The 20,037-nt window shown below is 38.7% G+C and overlaps 1 protein-coding gene across 4 annotated transcripts; it reads left to right on the top strand.

Annotated features, from left to right (window-relative positions):
- Positions 1-5,704: 5,704 nt before the first annotated feature.
- LOC107089376 lies at positions 5,705-19,109 on the top strand. 4 transcript variants are annotated; one of them, XM_015382122.1, is made up of 6 exons: positions 5,705-5,831; positions 6,000-6,123; positions 6,235-6,397; positions 15,860-15,936; positions 17,875-18,102; positions 18,181-19,109. In XM_015382122.1, exons 1-6 carry the CDS (start codon positions 5,818-5,820, stop codon positions 18,229-18,231), a joined length of 657 nt encoding a protein of 218 aa, XP_015237608.1. In that variant the 5' UTR covers positions 5,705-5,817; the 3' UTR covers positions 18,232-19,109. The 4 variants fall into 4 exon arrangements, with proteins under 4 accessions (XP_015237608.1, XP_015237605.1, XP_015237609.1 ...); XM_015382119.1 differs by having other exon boundaries at positions 6,000-6,126; XM_015382123.1 differs by having other exon boundaries at positions 5,714-5,831; positions 6,003-6,123.
- Positions 19,110-20,037: the final 928 nt, after the last annotated feature.

The raw sequence follows: 20,037 nt of genomic DNA, 5'->3' as shown, positions 1-20,037 counted from the left end.
ATAGATGCTCATAGCTCTGCTTCAACAGAAGGATTTGTCCGCGAACACTTCACGACGGCCCACTGAATTTAAAAATGTTTGATTTTTTTTCTCCCGACCTTACGATACCTGATCGGGAGGTGGTCATGAGAGGCTAATCTCCTCTCTTTCCCCTTGTATACTACACGATGCAGGACACACGATGAGGCTGAAACTTGGCCCGATTGAAACATTTTTTGCACAACTGGAAAATCGCCAGACTTGGGAATACTTTGCCTCTCTGTATACAAACAGCCTCCACAGTAGAGTGTTTTGAGTCTCGTCTTAAGACCCAGTTTTACTCTTTTGGCTTTTAACACTGCATAACTGTGTTGTCCTCTGTGTCCTTTTTATTTATCTATTCATTTTAAACCCTTACTGCTTTCTTGTGTGTTTTTTTTTGTTGTTTTTGTTTTTTTGTACAGCACATTGGAAAAAAATGTTGTTAAATGTGTTATATAAATAAAGTGCATTAGATTGGATTTCACTAATGAAGGTATATATTTTTTGAAATAAGTCCTACACATTGGTTAGTTTTATTGAGACAGAAAACTGAATCTTATGGCGTCTTCTTTTTTTTTCTTAACAAATTGGATCATTTAAACTGTCTCTCACACAAAACATAGTTTGGCTATTGAAAATGATGGTTCATCTATGCAGTTTCTTTTAAAACATCAAGTCAGTGCTAGCTGATGGTCTTACTGTGTACTGCTTGAAAAGGGCACATTATAACATTTCCCATAATCATGTTATTGTATTATATGCAATTAAAATTACAATTTTAATTCATTTAAATATAGATTAATATTTCTCATCTGTAAGGTCAAGTTACACGCCATGTTACTAATCATTCATGTCTCTCCCAGTGGGTAAACTATAAGTAAAATGTAATTTGAGTATTTCTGAAGGCTTCAAGTCTCCAAGGAAGAAACCTGGTATACATCCAGTTCCTGGCTAATGTGAGTTAAAAAGCACCACAATTTCCCAGTGATGGCCCCAATGATTTTTATGCATAAAAAACAAAAATAAAAAGCCAAACTTCAACTACTGTGGGGGTGGTTAAGTTAACCTTAACATACAATTCAATCAATTAATCTTTAAAGCCAGTGTACAAATATGAAGCTAAAACTTGACTATATTACAAATGTATTCACACTGAATGACATTACAATATCACAGCGATAAAGTAACTAAATTATAACTATAATGATTCTTCTTTTTTGGTTGCATGGCAACTAAGAGTACCCATGTCATTTTTTTGCTCAGCAAATGGTGTTATTTATGCATTTTTCTAATGATGGTTTCAGTTTCTCCATGTTGTTGCTGTTTTTTGTGAACACCCTGATGCTGTTGGTATAATAGCAGGTTATAAATGCAATTCAATCTTCATTTGGCAAGCAGTTTATTTGAATAGGTGGGGCATTGGCAAGAAAAATCCTAGCAGTTCAGTGAAATAAATAATAGTTTTGTATGCAACCATTTCATCCTCTGGAGTTTATATTTGTTTCTGTAAAATAATCCCTTCTATGTTATGATTTAGCCACTTTGTAGCTGTATACTTTGTGTCATTTTATACTGAAACAATTAAAATTCCTGTTTCTCTGACTGTAACTGGCTGGATGTGCTCTCCCTCTGACATGGGAGTTGGCTTGTTGCTCGTCTGCCTTTTAAAGCTGCTTTTTTCATCTCTGATTCTGTCTCCTTGAACCCCACTCGGCCTCTGCAGATGGCCGCTCACACTGAGCCTGGCTCTGCTGGAGGTTTCTTCCTGTTAAAGGGGAGTTTTCCCTCTCCACTGTCGCTACAAGCATGCTTAGTGTGAGGGATTGCATTGGAGTTAATGAGTCGATGTAATCAACTGGTTTTCCTTAGATAGAAAACTTTGAATCAATTTGACTGTATGATCTCTGGAACAGTAAAGTGCCGTGAGATGACATGTGTTGTGAAGTGGTGCTATATAAATAAACTGAGTTGAAAATATGCTTGGTGAGGTTACGTATTATAGAACAATTAATGAAGGAATGGCATTTTCAAACAGCCAACTTTGCACACATCTGCTGGATAAATCCAAACCTCTCTTCTAAACTCAAAGCCTCTGTTAACAATTAATTTCAACTTCCCTTAAAATGTTTCCATTTTATTCCAAGCATTGGATGTTGTGCTACTAAGGCTGATTAAGTTAATCTCTACATATATCTTGCCTGTCAGAACTCAAAATAACAACAACAGCAGATATACTCTTATCTTTGACAAAACAACAAGTACATCAAAAATGTGAGTGGGGTATAGTCATGGTTTACACAACATCAAACTACGGTATTATGATACCATTCTTGGAGTAAAACTGAAAAACAAAATAGAGGCATTTTACTGTCGTGTTTTCTGACTCCTTGTTTCAATTCTTCACCACACATAAAAACTCTTGAAGACTATTACGATCTAGACCTGCATCATCATTACTTGTCTTCAAAAGACTCAAATCTCTTCAACTGTCCAACAGACTTCCTCTAGGCAGAACTTAACCATTGTTGATGAAAATATTTTTTTGTCATGTTGCTCAACAGTTTCTCCACTCCAGCACACCATTTTATTCTTCAGGATCTGGATTTATAAGGTGTCTTTTAAAGTATGTTTTATTTATTTATTTCTTTTTTTTTTTTATTTTGGTTACCACAAAAAAAAAAACTGTGTTGTTTTTCAGATCAACACTGTTAGGAAGGTTAGTAAGGAAACATAATCTGTAGTATTTGATTGCTAGGTAATCTAATAGTGAGGTATCTTCATATAGATAATGAATTTTAAGTAGGCAAAAATAGAAATGATATTCAATGTCGACTTTTTTCAGCCTTACACCCAAGGCCCAGTGGACAATTCCAAAGAAATTTCTGCTAAACTCTGATTCCGTGCTACCGATTCAGTATGAGATATATTTTTGTGTTAAATAAATGCAACACTGACATTTAATAATATATGCATTCACATACATAAATGAAATATTCCATTACATTTTGTAAGCACTGCAGTGAGAAATAAAATTGCCTTACAAAAATGTATTGATTTTTATTTCCACATTTTGAGACATTACAACCACAAATATCAGTGTATCATATTGACTTTTCTGTAACAGGCCAGAAGAAAAATGAAACAAAGTTATTTAAATATTTTTCTTTTAAATCCCACCTAAAAGGCAGAGTGTGCATTTGTAGTCTACACCCCTCATTCAGGTTTGTAGAATCAGTTTTCACTGCAATGATATTATCCAAGGAGATGTCTTCATCAGCATTTGTTTTCTAAAGACTGAAATATTTAAATACCTTGACTTGTCTATTGCTTTCATCTTAAATCCTTTACTTGTTTAATATATATATATATATATATATATATATATATATATATATATATATATATATATATAAACCCAGGGGAAAAAACTCTAAAGCATTGTCTATAAAAGACATTTTACTTTCTGACTTATGATGAATAAAATACCTCTAAGAAATGTCTGTTTTTAGGGAGAAAGGACTAGCACAAAGATTTGATATTGTATTTTGTTTAGAAGCATGTTCAGCAAACATTGAACCTGAAAGAGCCTGTTACAGTAAATTAAACACGAATCTCGCCTCATTACTTTTCATGTTGTTCCCTTTTACCAACTTTGTTGAACATAACACACTCTATCAAACATGCTTTCAGAAGCCATTAGGACACTAGAGGCAGAGCAGCCAGGATCTCTCCCACTGCAACGCTCTCCTTGTTTATGATCTGTGCACCCCTTATCTTTCTACCAATCTGTACCATCTTTTTTCTCTACAATTATCCATGCTCCCTCCTCCCCTCCTCGTGTATCCCTAATGCTACCTATAACACCCAGTTGTACCCTTCTTTCCTTCTATCCTTTCCCCATTTCTTGTTTTGTATGCAAACGCTAAGGGAGAAAAAATGGGCGAAAAACACTTTCTCTGCACCACTGTCACAAAAGACCGGTGAGTCATCTCCACTTATGTTCCTTGACTCCCTCCTCCCACAAAAAGAGCACGAGTACACACACACTCACACATCACATGCACACACTCGTATAAAACAACACTCACATTACCTGCTGCGGATTTACAGGAAGACATGTCTAGATGCACAAATGTTTGTGAGCTACAGATACAGATTTGAACAAAAATATTCCACAGTTTCTGAAACAAACCCTTTATTTAAAATCAGATTTATTCATGTTAACATTGCCTAATATTTGCTTCTTAAAATGCCATACATTATTATGTGAATCCATTGCATACAGAGTGATAATGATGATTTTAAGAATGACTACACAAACTGACAAGACTGTTAAAAATTAACAGTATTTGTGTAATTGTGATCTTTTTGGGGGGGGGGTTAGAAAAACAAAGAAATGAGATGGCATAAAACAGTAAAACAAACGCACCCCAGGAGATATTAATCTTTTTTGTTCATGTTGATATGCTTATTTAAATAGGAAATACTCTTTCTCCATCTGCTGGTGGAATGAGTCTCTACAGTCATATGTGTGCTATTAAAATGGCAGTGGTAATACCGAAGAATATCTGGAACAATGGAAGAAGGTATCACTACTGTTTATTTTCTAACAATCCAAATAAAGTACTGTAAGAACATTTTAAAATAACTATTTTATGTTTATTTTCTTTCCACATCCTGTTGCTTTTAAAATACCTTAATATCAATACTTACTGCATCAGTGTAAGTTGGCATGGAATTAGCTTGTTGAGGTGTCATGGAAATCTAGGATCCTTTAACAGTAGCCTTCAGGTCATATGCATTTTGGGTCTGGTATCTTTTATCTTCCTCTTAACAGTATTGCATTGATTCTCTATAGGGTTTGGTCAGGTGAGTTTGATGGCACAGACACAGTGACACCATGCTCATTGAACTAGCTTTTGATACATTTTGCACTATGCACATGGGGAAGGGAGCAGGAAGAGCTCAAAACGTTTTCTTAACTTTGAAGTTCAGAAAGAACAGTGGATTGACATCAGATAACATGGCCACACAAATCAGCACACAAAACTTGAACCAATGTGGATTTTGTGCCTCATCACTTTTCTTATTTCTCCTTGCTGCATAAAAATACCAAAATCAGATGTTTGATTAGTCCAATAGTTCCAGCATAACTTTATGCTACTGCAATAAACTAATTATTTGAAGGGTTTTGCTTTTACACATTTTTAACAGGTCTGCCAAGAAATCAGTGTACATAATTTACCAGGGCACTATACCTTCTGCCTACAAATGTGCATGCCCTTTTCACAACACTATCCTAAACTTCATATTGTCTCATAATTATTTGACGAACAGCATTGAGAGCATGTTTGGAGCAGTTACATAAAAGATGTGAAAACATCTTAACAGGCCCTACAATGCATATTTCCAAATGAGCCCATGGAGATATATTATTATTACTTTATTTAGTATTTTTCATTTGAAATGCCACTTCAACTGCCACATATCCTTGCATATCTCATAAAAGCATTTAGAAAGTTGCTGGCTTCTACTGATCTTGCTAATGTGAGCCAAACTCCACCGCACAGATACCGGAGCCCCCATCTGATTACTTTTTACAGAGACCTGCTTGTGAGCTATTCAGACACATTAAATATTTAGAGCCTGGAGCTTCCGTTTCAGACACAGAGCGTGAGGAAAGAGAGCATAGAAGCTGGCCGAAACAAGGGACAAGAGAAAGAAAAAGCCAAAGAAGTGCAGGATTAGTAGGAGACGGTACATCAGGCACCCTGGGAGGAAGCCACATAAAGAAGGATGGAGGAAGAAAGGTAAGGCAAGAGATGATTGAATGTTTAAGACTAATCAAGCAGTGGCTTTCAGAGTAACAGTAGAGGCTGAGCTGGTTTAAGCTGCAGATAATTGAGCAGCTGATAACCCTCTTGTCGAGCAGTTAGGGGGGCAGGATTTTCAACTCTGCTTCTTTTCTTTGAAATAAGCAGTGGGAAAACATCTGTCCAGACAGAAATAATGACTGAAAACCTCATTGAGGAAAATACTGAGTCTAGACCTATCCACACACCAGATGAAAACAACAAGATTGACAGTGGAGACCCTGATGAGGAGGTAAAACCAAGATGAGCCCCTCAAATGAAAAAAAAAAAAACATTATTTGCCACTATCAGATCTTTTGTTTTTGCTGTGTTGCCTGTTCTGTGTGGTTGGTGGTAATAGATTTCAGAGGATCAATGCAGAAGAAGTTCGGAGACACTGGCACAGGAAGCTATGATAACTGCAGATACACAAGCCGATGAGGACTACCTCCCAGAGACCCACCTGTCAAAGGTGGATGACGTGAACCCCCCATCAGTGTCACCTGATCCCCCCACCACAAAGGGTAGGTTACACATGCACACCAACTAGTATTTTTTTTTTCACACTCCTGTGGGGACATTCTATTTAGAAGTGCTCAAAGCATAAAACTTTTCTTCTCAGCTTTTTGGAAAATAATTTATAACCAGAACCACAGAATCATTCCAGCATTAACAAATTAAGACTCAAACTAAACTGATGTACATGTAAACAACACGTGTATCAGTTCATTTGTTCCTTGCAAATGAACTGATACCCCTGGGGGAGTTTTATTTTATATTGAAAGTAAAACCAAACCTTTCAATGTACTTTGTTGCTTTCTGATGCTCTCGTTGCCATCCTGCAACTTTCTCTTTGACCTACACTTTAGTGAGCATCAGACTTAATGAAACTCACTAACGTGTTTACTTATATTCTCCATTAAACTGCTGAAGCCTTCACAGAGTGGCTGGATTAACACTGAGACTAAATGGCAACCAGGTAGACTCTATTTAGTTACCAAGTCCAGAAGACAGTTAGTTGCACTGGATTTATTTTAAGATATCAGAGCACCTTAGATTTTTAAATGTATTGTACATTTTTCTAATTTTCAAAATAATAATCGTTTTACTGTATGGCTACCCTATATCTAATAAAAATTGAACAAATACATAAAACTGTTTAGTTTGATTGAGAAAATGTGAAAACAAATTTAAGGTGTGTAAATAATGATCAAAACTGTCTAAGTCTGATTTTTAAAAATTGTAAATAAGTTGCGCTAAATTGTGTGGGAAATTGTTTGGCATGTTATGGGTGTATACATGAAATGGAAATGGGTAAGACATGCAAAACAAGTACTGTTTGCCTGATTTAAAAAAGCAAATTGCGTTTTTTTCCTGGAAGTGTGGGAGTGGCTGTAAAAGAGCAATGAACTTCAAAGCCATGGAGCTTGAAGAAATTATACGATAATAATGTTTAGGGTGCACTTTGCAAATGAGTATCTAGAAGTGCTACAAAGCTATGGTCAAAATTTAAAAGATGAAAAATGACAGATTTAAGAGCTTAAATATCAGCCATAAAACCTGAAAAAGCTGTCAGCTCTCCTGTTATCCCCTCTAAGTGAGTCTAGTTCTAGAAGGAGCTACTTTCAGATTTATATTGAAACTATGCTCTAAACAGTTGATTTCACATCCGCAGACTTCTTATGACACCCCCACGACCCAAATAATTACAAACCAAAGTAGGCACATAGCAGTTTAGTGCTACACAACTGTGCTCCATATGCAGGCTGTAAAGGAATGTTGAAGGAGAGAACAGATTCATCTTCCCACAACTTAAAGAGGCATATTCATGTTGTTCTCAGATGGACGTAAATATTAAGTTCTGTTTGTTCATTGACATGCCGTTACATTTAGATTCAGTTTTAATGTTTTTATTTCTGGTTTAACTTAGACAAACTTTATTGTCATTTTGTACACACAGGATGTATACAAATCAAAATTTTATTCAGTACAGCTCTCAAGACATTTCCATTTCTTAAGGTGCAGCAGTGATAAAATGTAAACATGTTGATCAGAGGTAAACATAAGACTGAGATATTATTTACAGTTTTCCAACATTAAGCCTTTTTTTTTTTTTTTCTTTCTTCGTTTTATTGAACATTCAGCATTCTAATGGCAGCGGGAAAGAAGCTGTTTTGGAATCTGCTGTACTTGCATCGGATGCTTTGAAGCCTCTTCCCAGAGGGCAGCAGGGAGAACAGTCCATGGTGGGGATGTGAGGGGTTACTTACGATGTTATAGGCTTGGGACATGCAGCGCTGGGATGAAATGTCTTTTGTAGAGGGAAGAGGAGCCCGGATGATCTTCTCTGCAGTTCTCACTACTCTCTTCAATTTCTTCCAGTATGCTGCTTTGCATCCTCCACCCCACATAGTGAGACAGCTGGTCAGAGTGCTCTCTATTGTGCTTCTGTAGAAGGTTGTGAGGATGGGTGGGGGCAGATGGGCTCTCGTCCTCCTCCTCAGGAAGTAGATGCACTTTTGTGCCCTTTTGACCATTGAGGTGGTCTTTACAGTCCAGGTGAGGTTGTCTGTGAAGTGCATCCCCAGGAATTTGGTGCTGCTGACCACCTCTACAGCTAACCTGTTGATGAGAAGTCGACTATGGTTAGGCTGATTCTTTCTGAAGTCAATGATGATCTCTTTCGTTTTCTCTACAATCAGGGTCAGGTTGTTGTCTTTGCACCAGCTGCTCCACCTCCTTTCTGTAGTCGTGGTCATTGCCATCTTTAATGAAGCCCACCACTGTGGTGTTGTCTTCGGACCTCACGATGTGATAAGTGGTGAACCTGGGGACGCAGACGTGTGTCACCAAGGTGAACAGAAGGGGCCTCAGGACACAGCCCTAAGGGGAGCCTGTGCTTAGGGTGATGACATCAGAGGTGTTCTGTCTGACCTGGAAGGACTGAAGTTTCTTTGTGATAAAGTCTAGCAGCCAATTGCAGAGGGGTGTATTGAAGCCCAGCTGTTCCAGTTTTCTTATCAGATGTGGTGGGATGATGGTGTTGCAAGCTAAACTGAAGTCAAGGAACAGCATCCGCACATGGGTGTTCTTCTCCTTCAGGTGTGCCAGGCTCAGGTGAAGAGCAGAGGAGAGGAGATGGCATAATCAGTGGAGTGGTTCTGTCGGTAGGCAAACTGGAACTGGTCGAATGTTGGGTGGAGACTGGAGACGATGTGTTCTTTAACCAGCCTTACGAAACACTTCATCATCATGGGAAAAGTGTGACAGGCCGGTAGTCATTAATTGAGGTGACCTGAGGTTTCTGAGGACTTAAGCCTTTGGAAAGCCCGATTAGCCTGATCAGACCAACATAACCTAACCTTGGATTGGAGGAGGTGAGAGCATGAGGGGGCGTGGCCACCTGACTCTAGTTCCTGATAAACCTGTGATAAAAGTTGGCGAATCGCAGGAATCTCTGTAGCTGCTTTCAAATTACAGGGAGCCGGCCAGCCGGCAACCGCACACACCTTCATGGGGTCCATGGAGATCTGATCTGGGGAGAGCACAAAGCCTAGGAACGACATAGTGTTAACATGAAACTCACATTTTTCTGCCTCGACAAACAGCTGGTTCTGAAGCAGACAAAGCAGGACAGATCTGAAATGTATTATACAGGACTCTAAATCCTGAGAATAAATAATAATGTCCTCAAGGTAAACAAATATAAAATGTCCATCCATGTCCCTGAGCATGCCGTTAACCAGATTCTGGAAAACAGCAGCAGCATTAGTGAGCCCAATATGCATCACCAAATACTCATAATGGCCAGTGGGAGTATTGAAAGCAGTATTCTATTCGTCCTCACTGATGCGGACCAGGTGGTAAGCATTGCGAAGATCCAGCTTGGAAAAAATCTTAGCCCCCTAAATCTGGTTAAAAGCTGAGTTGTTCAAAGAGATGAGGTAGCAATCTTGAATATGATGTCATTAAGACCCCTGAAATCTATACATGGGCTGAGGGAATCATCCTTCTTCCCCACAAAAAAGAAGCCCGTCCCAGCAGGGGAAGAAAAGGGACGAATTATGCGTCACATATTTCTCCATAGCGAGAGTCTCAGGAGCAGATAACAAAAAAAAATCTACCTCTAGGGGGTGTGTGTGTTGGCAGCAAATTATTCGGAGATAGAGCAGTAGCTCTGCTTTTATTGAAAACCTCCTGGAGACTGTGATACTTCACAGAAATCTTAGAGAGATCAGGGTAATAATCCTCATCCTCACTCTTAGCTGAGGCTTCTGATTTGGCTGGGCGTAGACAGGAACCAGGACAGGAAGTACCCCCGCCTAAAACCTCCAACTTCTGCTAATTGATATGTGGATTATGCTTGTTAAGCCGGGTTAAGCCTAAAATTACTGGAACCTGAGGAGAAATAATGATTATAAAGGATATAATTTCAACATGATTAACGGGCAGATTATACTTCTGCAACTGCACACATCAAATGTTGCTTGGGTCTGGTCCCGAACCAGTTTTGCTGGTATGCTTCTACACCGTCGTTCTGGAATCTCTAGAGACACACAGCAGTTTCCTCCCACAGCGCAAGGGGGAGCCTATTCGAGAACTCGCAAGAACTTCGCCGGATGGTCACGAGAACTTCGGCAGCGCCGGCGGGACAGTTGATCTACCAAGACAACAATGGCGCGTCTGCAAGATATCATAGTCACAGAGATTAATCTAGAGTTGCTAGACATTGAAGAAGAACATGTTCTGTTAATGGAGTCGGCAAAAAGCCAAAGGTGTACATGTAGGTTGTCCATTGTAGTTGTTCCTCCTTTTTTTTTTAAATGGCGCCCCCCCGGCACTGAATCGAGAAGGATGACCACACAGACAGCCAGAAAGGCATACCAAGGACCAATCACAGCTGCTTTTTCTCTGCGCACTTCTGCTTGAGGTCTGCGCAGCTTTGCGACTGTCCGACGCATAGTCAGGATTTTTTTGAGGTGCTTGACTTCAGTTACAGAACCTCTGCGCGGGGGGCATTGTCGCGCACAGAGACAGATTTGACGGTTGCAGAAGTTATGCGTCGGAAGCATAAATTGGCCTTACCACCCACCAGTACATCCACCGGTTCAGTCATAAGTGATGACTGGTCAAGTTCATGACCATCTAAGGCTAGAACCTTGTGGGAGTATTTTGGTGGACCAAGCTTAATGCTGAGTCTTCTGGCCAGGTCCCCAACCATAAACCCGGTGTCAGCTCCAGAGTCCACAAAAGCTAAAAGACTATGACTGAGAGCACCGACAGAAACAGTTACAGGGAGCAGGAGTTCTGGGGAGGCAGATAGTCTAGCATGGCTCAGCAGGATCCCTTACTGCTTCTATAGAGCCTGTCCTTTTACTGGACAAGATCTCAACAAATATCCCTCACCAACGCAGTAGAGAAAGAGGCCCAGCTTGAAGTGGAGATCCTCTTCCTCCTTGAAAAGGTGTGTGCATTCCAGCTGCATCGGCTCCGGACCAGATTGGCGAGGAGATTCCGAAGCAGAAGAAGAAGTGTACCGATGATGCTTTCTGCACCGCTCCTTAAGGCGAAGATCGATCTGGCTTGCCAACTCCTCCAGCTGCTTAAGGGAACGAAGATAATCCTGGGTGGAGAACTCGTCTTTGATTGTCTTGCTGAGTCCAGTGGTGAAGACATCCATGAGAACGTGCTCATTTCCACTGGCTTTTCAGCAGCCAAGTGGAAGTCGATTATGCAATCAGACACAGACGGATTCCCCAGTCTTGATGCCAGGAGTCCTCTTGAAGCTTCCCTGCTAGGGAGAACTGGGCTGAAAACTCAAATTCATTCTTTGGAGAAACTTTCATAAGAACTACAAAGAACGGGATTATTCTACCAGTCCGACATTCCCCATAACTTTGCCTTGCCTGCTAACAGCAAGATCAGATATGACAACTTTGCCCAATCAGAAGGCAACACGGAGGTCTGCAGCTCAAAGTGGATTTCAAATTGAGTCAAAAAGGCTCTTCATTGTTCCAGATTGCCCCTAAATAAATTTGGGGATGACAGGCGCGCCTCTTGGCTGGCTATGCTAGCCTGAGCAGGTGACAGATCAGGTTCTGCAGTGGAAGAGGAATCAGAGGCAGGCGAATCCTGATTGTGTAGCTGGATGAGAATGTCCCCCACACCTGATTCTAATTGAGTAATACTGAATTCAAATCCTGCCTCCATTGTCTCTCCACTGATGGATCCATGTTTGGCCAGATTATTCTGTCAGAAGACTCAGAACATAGGACCCAGAATTTAGATGAGACAGACAGTGATACTTGAAAGGCGTTTTATTGAAAAGACTGAGTGCAGCACTTACCTGTGTTTTTGGAGAAACACAAGTAAGTGACCATGATAATCTGACTGAAGATAATTATCAATGTGAGTCACTTACCTGGTTTAACAGTTCAGTCCATCCTCTTTAGAGCAAGGCAGGATCCAGCCAATGGACTGCCAAAGAGCTGAGGTGGGGACTTCAGCCTCAGTAAACAGACAGGAGTCCAAGCCCGGTCAGGAAACAGTTCAGAACAGGACAGTTCTGAGATCCATGAGCCTGCAACCTGGCCAAGGGTTCTGAACAGAAAAGGAACAGACAGATCCAGGGTTTCAGAAATCCACAGAGAGTTCAAGCAGTGTCAGGGTTCCACGAGTCTAACAGCAAGCCGAGGCAGAAATATTTAGAAGGAAAACAGGCAGACTCAGTGTGCAACTTTAAACTAGCTCCCTCCACTGAGCCAAAACAGGAACAGGGCGCTATCACCAGACAAGTGCCAGGACATGATCAGGAAACACAGAGACAAGACTAAAAACTGTCTCCAACCGTAACCACTGGTCTCCTAGAATGAGCACACGAATCATGGAAGTCAGCCATGTTCTCCAACTAAAAACTCAAAGTCAAACAAGCAAAGAAACATACAATGATATGTCCCTGAAAGCTGGGTTGAGCCATATATAAAGCAGCAGGAGCAGGTGCAGGAGATATTAGTTACCACGGGTTAGGCAGGTGACTTAAATGAGCAAAATTGGTCAGTTCATAGGGCAGCAATCATGGCATTTTTCTCTGTGGAAAGACAGGAGCCACATTGGGGAGGGAGAGGGGGAAAAAAAGCATTTTTCAAACTTTATCCTGGTACAGTTTTAGATATATAAAAAAACACCTCAGCACAAGAAAAGCACATGTAACACGTGACAAACATCTCAGCAGAAGGAAAATCTTGGAGGCTGGAGTCAAATGTCAGTCCAGTATTTGAGCATCAATTGTGTGTGTATGAATGAGTGCATTCAATTATTCAATTTGTCCATGAACGCTGTCCAGAGGCCATTGGCCTTTATAAGATGGAAGTTTATCAAGGGCTATAGTTCTGAATGTGTTTACAGGTGTCCACGGGTAGGGGTTGGGGGGAGCTGGCTGTTCTGGGCCCTTTCGCCATAACATCCAGCCTTGATAAGGGGAGGCCGTAATCCAAAATACACTTTTTGTTTTGCTGCACAGAATTTCAAGTCTGAATTTTCATCAGACTTGAAGTCTTTTGTCGCTGGGCTCCACATGGTGAATACAATATTCAAAATTTGTTGCGTTTTTCCGCCTTGAAGTGAGTGTGCACATCCAAGATATTATTCCATCTCATCTTTGAATTCAACCACCACAGCCAGCTTGCATTCAATCACACCCAGCATACGGCTCAGCTCCCAGTCCTGCTTGTTCACAGCCATTGTGAGCGTGTCAACTGCTGCCGGCAGCCTGATCAATGCCCAAATTGCCACCGACATCCTGTAATTGTAGATACATCAGGTATCCTCCAAATCCAAAAAGAAGAAATCCAAGTATCATATATTGTAAAATGCACCATCCTCCAAGCCTTCTATGAGTACATGGTGTATCCCACAAAGTATATCCAAGCAAGACAGGACTGGTCCCCTTTCCCTGTCTTACAGTTGAGAAATTTTGATCAATTGCATTGCGAGACTAGCTGACCAAATCCATTGTTTGAATTCGGGTGATATGCAGAGAGGGCTCAGAAAAGACAACACACAGTAGAGCAGGGACAGTGCAGGGAGTTGCAGGAGCAGAAGTAAAATGTAACCCCCTACTTTGAGAGTCAGAACAGTCTCTCAAAGTTAATGTGTGCACTTAATGTGTCAGACCCTCTGCAGCAACACGCAAATGGAGGGTGGGTGCCAGTGTTAATTTCGTCAGCTTTTTTTTATTTAGTGTTAGTCATAGTCACAATGATAAAAATCTATTTTAGTTTTAGTCAAATTTTAGTCATTTTAGTGAACACCGTAAATAATAGAACTTCTCCACACACTGCTTTTCTTATTTAAATATTTCACACTGTACACGTTGAATCTTTTGTCAACTTTTGTCTGCTTTTTGGCATGAGGTTTGTATGGTGGGGGGTGCTCCCAACATCTCTGCAAAAGACTTCCTGTCTTTCCCCAATGTCTGATTTGGCTGTGGTTTGGAGGAGGAAATCTAAGGCAAGGCAAGGGAAATTTATTTTTATAGCACAATTCAGTACAAAGACAATGCAAAGTGCTTTACATGATTAAAATATAGGAAAATAAAACAGAATCAAAACAAGTAGAAAAAAAACATAAATAAATAATAAAAAATGCAGAAACAAGAAAGACCATTAAAAACAGTTGAACTAAAGGAAATAAAAAAGTTGAACTTATAATATTTCAGCTGAACTGTTTAACTAGAACAGTCGAAGGCAATCCTAAACAAATGTGTTTTTAGTCTTGATTTAAAGGAACTCAGGCTTTCCGCACTTTTACAGTTTCTGGAAGTTTGTTCCTGATAAATGGAGCATAGGAACTTCGCGTTGTAAACGAAATGGCTCCATACATCCAGGCGTTGTTTTTGCCCAGCTCCTCCAACAAATGGTCTGAGCCCAGCGCCATGACTGCGAAGCTGAGCTAGGACTATAGGCCCTCTGCTACTATTGACTGAGCGGCGCGAGGCAGTGAGGGACAAGTGCCGTCTAGGGACAAAAACGCGTAATCTTCCATGAAGCAAAAGAAACACTTATATTAAGAATTACAAATTAATTATAAACATTTACATTTCTTAATGTCCATTCGTCCATGGCTCGTAAATTTCGTCTGGTCTTAAGTCTCGTTAACGAAATTTTTTTTTTAATTTTCATCATATTTTTATTTTCTTGAAACAATTTTTGTGAGTCATCGTCTCGTCATCGTCATGGGGAAAAGGGGCATTATCGAAATATTTTCGTCATCGTCCTGGTTGAAGAAATTAACACTGCTGGGTGCTCAGTCATGGTGTTTAGGGGCCGGTTTAGGATTGGGCCAAAGATAGTAAACATAGAAGCTGCCTTGAGTTCAGGAAGTAGATCAATTGTGCATAGAGCCCATTGTAATAAAGATTGTTTTATTTCAGCTGCAACAATCTCTCCTACCCGGAAGTCATTTTTTTCAGAAATATTCAACTGTTGTTATTTCTGACTAACCAAATATAGTCCCTTGTGCACAGACTCTCCCTCGATTGTTTTCCATTATACCAATGCCTCCTTTGTGATCACAAAGACTGCAGAACCTTTTGCGATGATTTTGCATCTGACTTTCAAATGAGCCATATATAGACAAAAACTGCCCTTCCGATCCTTTAAAACTGATTAATCACATTCCTGGCAACAAGTATTTACATTTGAACATCCCCCACCCAGTATTTTTGCAGTTTGTTTGTAAGAGTATGATCTGTGTATTTATTAACTCATACACTAACACAGCTTCTTTTACACCTGGTATGAGGGTTAGCTTTGCACATTTTTTTTTGGTTTGTATGTTTTCTTTTACATGCAAGCCTTTTGATGATCAGACCCTATTTGTGAATTTGAGGGAGTTTTTATTTTTAGCTTTTGTGTGTGGCTTTTTACCTTAAAGAAACATCTGTTACAATGAACCATAGACACATTGTGTAATGTCTGTCTTTACAGATGCCCCTTCTGAGCCATGCTGGTATTGTCTGAGGTCTCTTGAGGCTGAATCTTTTCCCAAAGTTACGAAACAGGAGGTAATATTCTGACTGAGATCATTTAATCAATAGGAATGTAATCACACATAGTCTAAAATGGTTGATTTTAAAATTAACGGAATGATCTAAAATGTCCAAATTGGACATCATTTGGAAAAGAGTAACTGAAACATCTTTTTCTAAATTAATGAAAGGATTTTCAATGAACTATTGGTTTGGATTTCCCCCCAGTATTTCTTGCTTTCATTTTTCTTTTGATATTTTCAGTATTTCCTTGTTTGTTTCTATGGTGGTGTTTTAAAAGTTCAATCCTTTTTTGTTAAGTTTCTTACTTTTTTTTTTTTATGTCTTGTTCTTTTTACTTAACATTTACACCCTTGGTAAAAGTTTGTCTGTGTCTCATTTCAACTCTCTTTGTGTTATTTGGTGATCATCCATGCCCAGCCAGCCAAAGTTGACCCTTGAAGGCTGCTGCCATGCAGCTTGTAGAGGTCCCCTGCTTCAGCACAGCTGATTTCAATTGATAGCTCATTAACAGGATTGGACTGAACTACAATCATTAGAACCAGCTGTGGAAACCTCTTTGGACAGGCACGTTGCATGCTGTCATTCTGACAGCTGTTTTCCATGTTGCTCATTTAGCATTTAAACCCCTGACGTCTTATATTTTAATAGAGGATTCTTCAGTTACTATAAACTGTTTTTTTTTTTTGTGTCATTGTAAGGTTTTTTTCTTCCATTATTACAAACTCTTCACTCTACCTCTCTTATCTGGTTTTACCTGCACATTAGGCCAGCTTAAAAAACACACATTTAAGGATATATACAGCTTAATATGTAAACTTGGAATGGCTTAGTTGATCTCATCTGTCAAATTGATTTACCGATATTTTCTAATCTCCTATTGTCGCTATTCAACTTGCATTTGTTTATTATTTATACAGTCCAATCTCTATGTGTGACTGTATGTAGTGCCTTATCAGCAAAGTAAATTGCTGTTATGTGTAAAATTTTACATTGCAGATACATGCTTCATCTAATTCTGAAATGATCTTTTTTTTTTTTTTTTTACCAAATATTATTGTATTAGGCAGTAGTCATTTGGACTTATGTAAATTTGTTCTTTCAGACTTTTCCCCATTGTTCTTTAACAATTGTGTAACAGCACATAGGTGACCAATAAACCAAACTGAAAGATTTTGGCTCTACAGACTGACACCTACTCTGCTTATGTTTCAAAAATGAAAAGCGAGCTCTAAACTTCTTAAAAAGTCAAACAAAAATAATTCTTCTATGAAATTTTGACTGCAGAATGGATTTTTCTGTGCAGTGATATACTCCAATTAATACATTATGAAATTAGCAGAAGTCATCAGACTATTTACAGGACAAAGAAGAAAGAAAAAAGAACTGACATCTTATTCGATATGTTGCTTTTCCGACACATTTTGCTTCTTGAAGAGAACACTGCAATTTTTTAAGCTTATTTCTTTGTTCTTCTCTTTAATTATTAGAATTCTGTGTTTTTAAATAATTATTCAAGCCTCCTTTGAAATGCAATTTAATTTTCAAAGGCACAACTGTACATTGAAAGACAAAAATTATTAAATTAATTTGAAGTCTTTCAAAAGAAATACACATAACAATAAAACAACGATAAACAAACCAAAGTCTGTTCCATTTAGCCACTTGTAAATGTATATATATCCAGGTAAAATATTCTGTCTTGCATCAAGTGTATTGGATAAATGTAACTTTGGTTTAATTCAAGTAAAGAATTATTTATGTGGCCCTAAAAACAGTGTTGCTTTGACTCTTTACATGCAAACAAGCACCACTAAAATACTGTGGTTTCACCCTGCAAATCTCCTTGATTATTGATGTGAAAGTGTCGCATCCAAACAATAAAACGGGTATTTACAGCATAGTTCTTATCAGACATTGCATTAAACTGCAGGTATCTGTTCCCTGTTTCAGGAAAACTCTGATCCTGAATTACCTCTGCTCTCTAGTGGCCAGAAAATAAACTACCAGACAGACCCTCGGCCTCACTTTGGTGTCGCCTGCTCCTCCCACTCTACATGTCAGCCACTGTGGGGAAGCGAGGGGCCTAGCTGGGGACAAAGAACCCAGGAGGCTGATCAGACAGACATCTGTCCACACTGCCATCTTGGCTTGACCCCTGACACCCTGCGCTGGCATGAGGTCATTACAGATGCTTTTCAAAGAGACACAACTAAAATTTACTCAATGTTAACAAAAAATATATTTCTTTCTTCACAGGCAAAATGTCTGCTGTTTGAGGAGCTGAGGAGTTCCAAGAAAGAAAATTAATCACTGTGAAAGATCAAATCAATCTAAACATTGCATTTAAATTTTATTTCAGTATCCAAACTTCTAAATTATTTGTGTATTACAAAATTCTTAGTCATGTCTCAACTTAACTAATGGTTAGATATGTTATACCATTAGTATAGTATATTTCCACATTTTGCATTAATTCATTACTGTGGTACCATCTTAATCTCCAAGTGGACCATTTATCTATATATGATTGCATTTAAAATGTCATATTTATAGATAATTTTACATTACCTTATATAGAAGTGGTAGCTGCATTTAATTAGTCTGCTCTGGTTCCCATGTTGCTCATCACTTATTCAGTAGTTTATTTCCATTTATGTCCCTCCACTGTCAAATTCTTGTTTCCTGCTGTGTCTGTACCAATTTGCTTGTTACTGTCATCCCTTGTTTAGCTTGTTATCTTTAGCTACATTCTCTAGTTCCTCGTCTCTTACAGATTTTCTGAGCTTTTTAATTAATTTCCTGGACCTCACCTGAGACGCTGAGGGAATGTGACTAAATACAAAAATGAACACAGGGAAGAAAAGGATGTTACTAAATGAAAAGGAAAAAATTCTGTAGAAGGTAAAACTATGAAGGTAAAATGCAACTCAATGAACAGAACACAAAAATGAAATGAGAATACCTGTGAGTAAAAAACAAAAATGAAAATAATCCCAACCAAATTATATGAAATCCAAAGGACTAAAAAGAAACACAAAGACCCACAGAACATTACACTGTCAGAGAATAATATTAAATGTGTTTATCAATATATTATAAAGACAAAAAATATTCCCTTTTCTTTGAATTGAAATCCTTTGCAACCATTTTGTATTCAAATTCTTCTTGTGCAAATAAATGTTAATCTCTGTACGATAATATGGAGTATTCCTTCTATCGTTTTGAGTTAATGTTTTTGTTAAATGTCACTAAACTCTCCTCCTAGGTTTGTTGTTTTCTCTTTAAGACCTTTATAAAATGTGCATTATAAAGCTATTTCTACTTTTAAGATACATTTCTGTATTTTCACTAATATACTATGGACAGTCAATATTACAACAACTTCTGTTTCTCTGTACTAATGCTGAAAAAAAAAAATATGCTAAAGCAAATTAAACAAAATGTAATAATTATCTAAAGAATTACATTTAAAAAGCAACAAAATTTTCATTTATATCTTTTCTGAATGGATAACTGTAAAATGTTTTAGGGAGAACAAGAAAATTGTTTGCTAATTATTGGATTAAAAGACATCAAAACATGAAAATATTGTAAGAGAAAAAGAAAACATACTGAAAGCTGCTGCTCTGTAAAGATTAGCTTTTTCAAGCCACTTGGTCTTAAAGCTACAGTGTGTAATTTTCTGCCATATCTAATGCTCAGACTGCAGAATATTACCTGCTTCTCCCAACGCTTCTCCTCCTCCTAAAATATGGAGGTTGTCATAGTACAAAATGGCTTCTTTATAGTTGCAGTGCCTATTTTGTCAAGTTATGATGAGCTTTGTTTACTATGGCATCAGGGTTCTGCCAAAAGTGCAGAAATGCAATATATATTCCTACGAGCAACTTTACTTCATACAGACAGTCATAAACTACTCCTCAGATGCATGTTTACTGTGTTAAAGGTATTGTGGGGGATTTTCGCAAATTTTTGAGACTTAAAAAAAAAAAAATGCACATGCCCAACCCTGTACCCTGTAAACGTGCGCGAGAGCATGCAAGCATGCACAAGCCCATTTCTCTCGTTTCCAGCTACATGCTTGACCCACAGGCTGAATTGTGTTAAATGCAT

This window comes from Cyprinodon variegatus, unplaced genomic scaffold (assembly GCF_000732505.1).
Source record: "Cyprinodon variegatus isolate N-32 unplaced genomic scaffold, C_variegatus-1.0 Scaffold249, whole genome shotgun sequence".
Taxonomy (NCBI): Eukaryota; Metazoa; Chordata; class Actinopteri; order Cyprinodontiformes; family Cyprinodontidae; genus Cyprinodon; species Cyprinodon variegatus.
Note: the sequence above shows the minus strand (reverse complement) of the source record. Positions and strands in the feature narration are given on the sequence as shown.

Coding starts and splice junctions, on each gene's coding strand:
- LOC107089376 (XM_015382119.1), top strand. Junction 6,127..6,234: donor GTGGAGACCCTGATGAGGAG/GTAAAACCAAGA, acceptor TGGTGGTAATAG/ATTTCAGAGGATCAATGCAG. Junction 6,398..15,859: donor TGATCCCCCCACCACAAAGG/GTAGGTTACACA, acceptor CTGTCTTTACAG/ATGCCCCTTCTGAGCCATGC.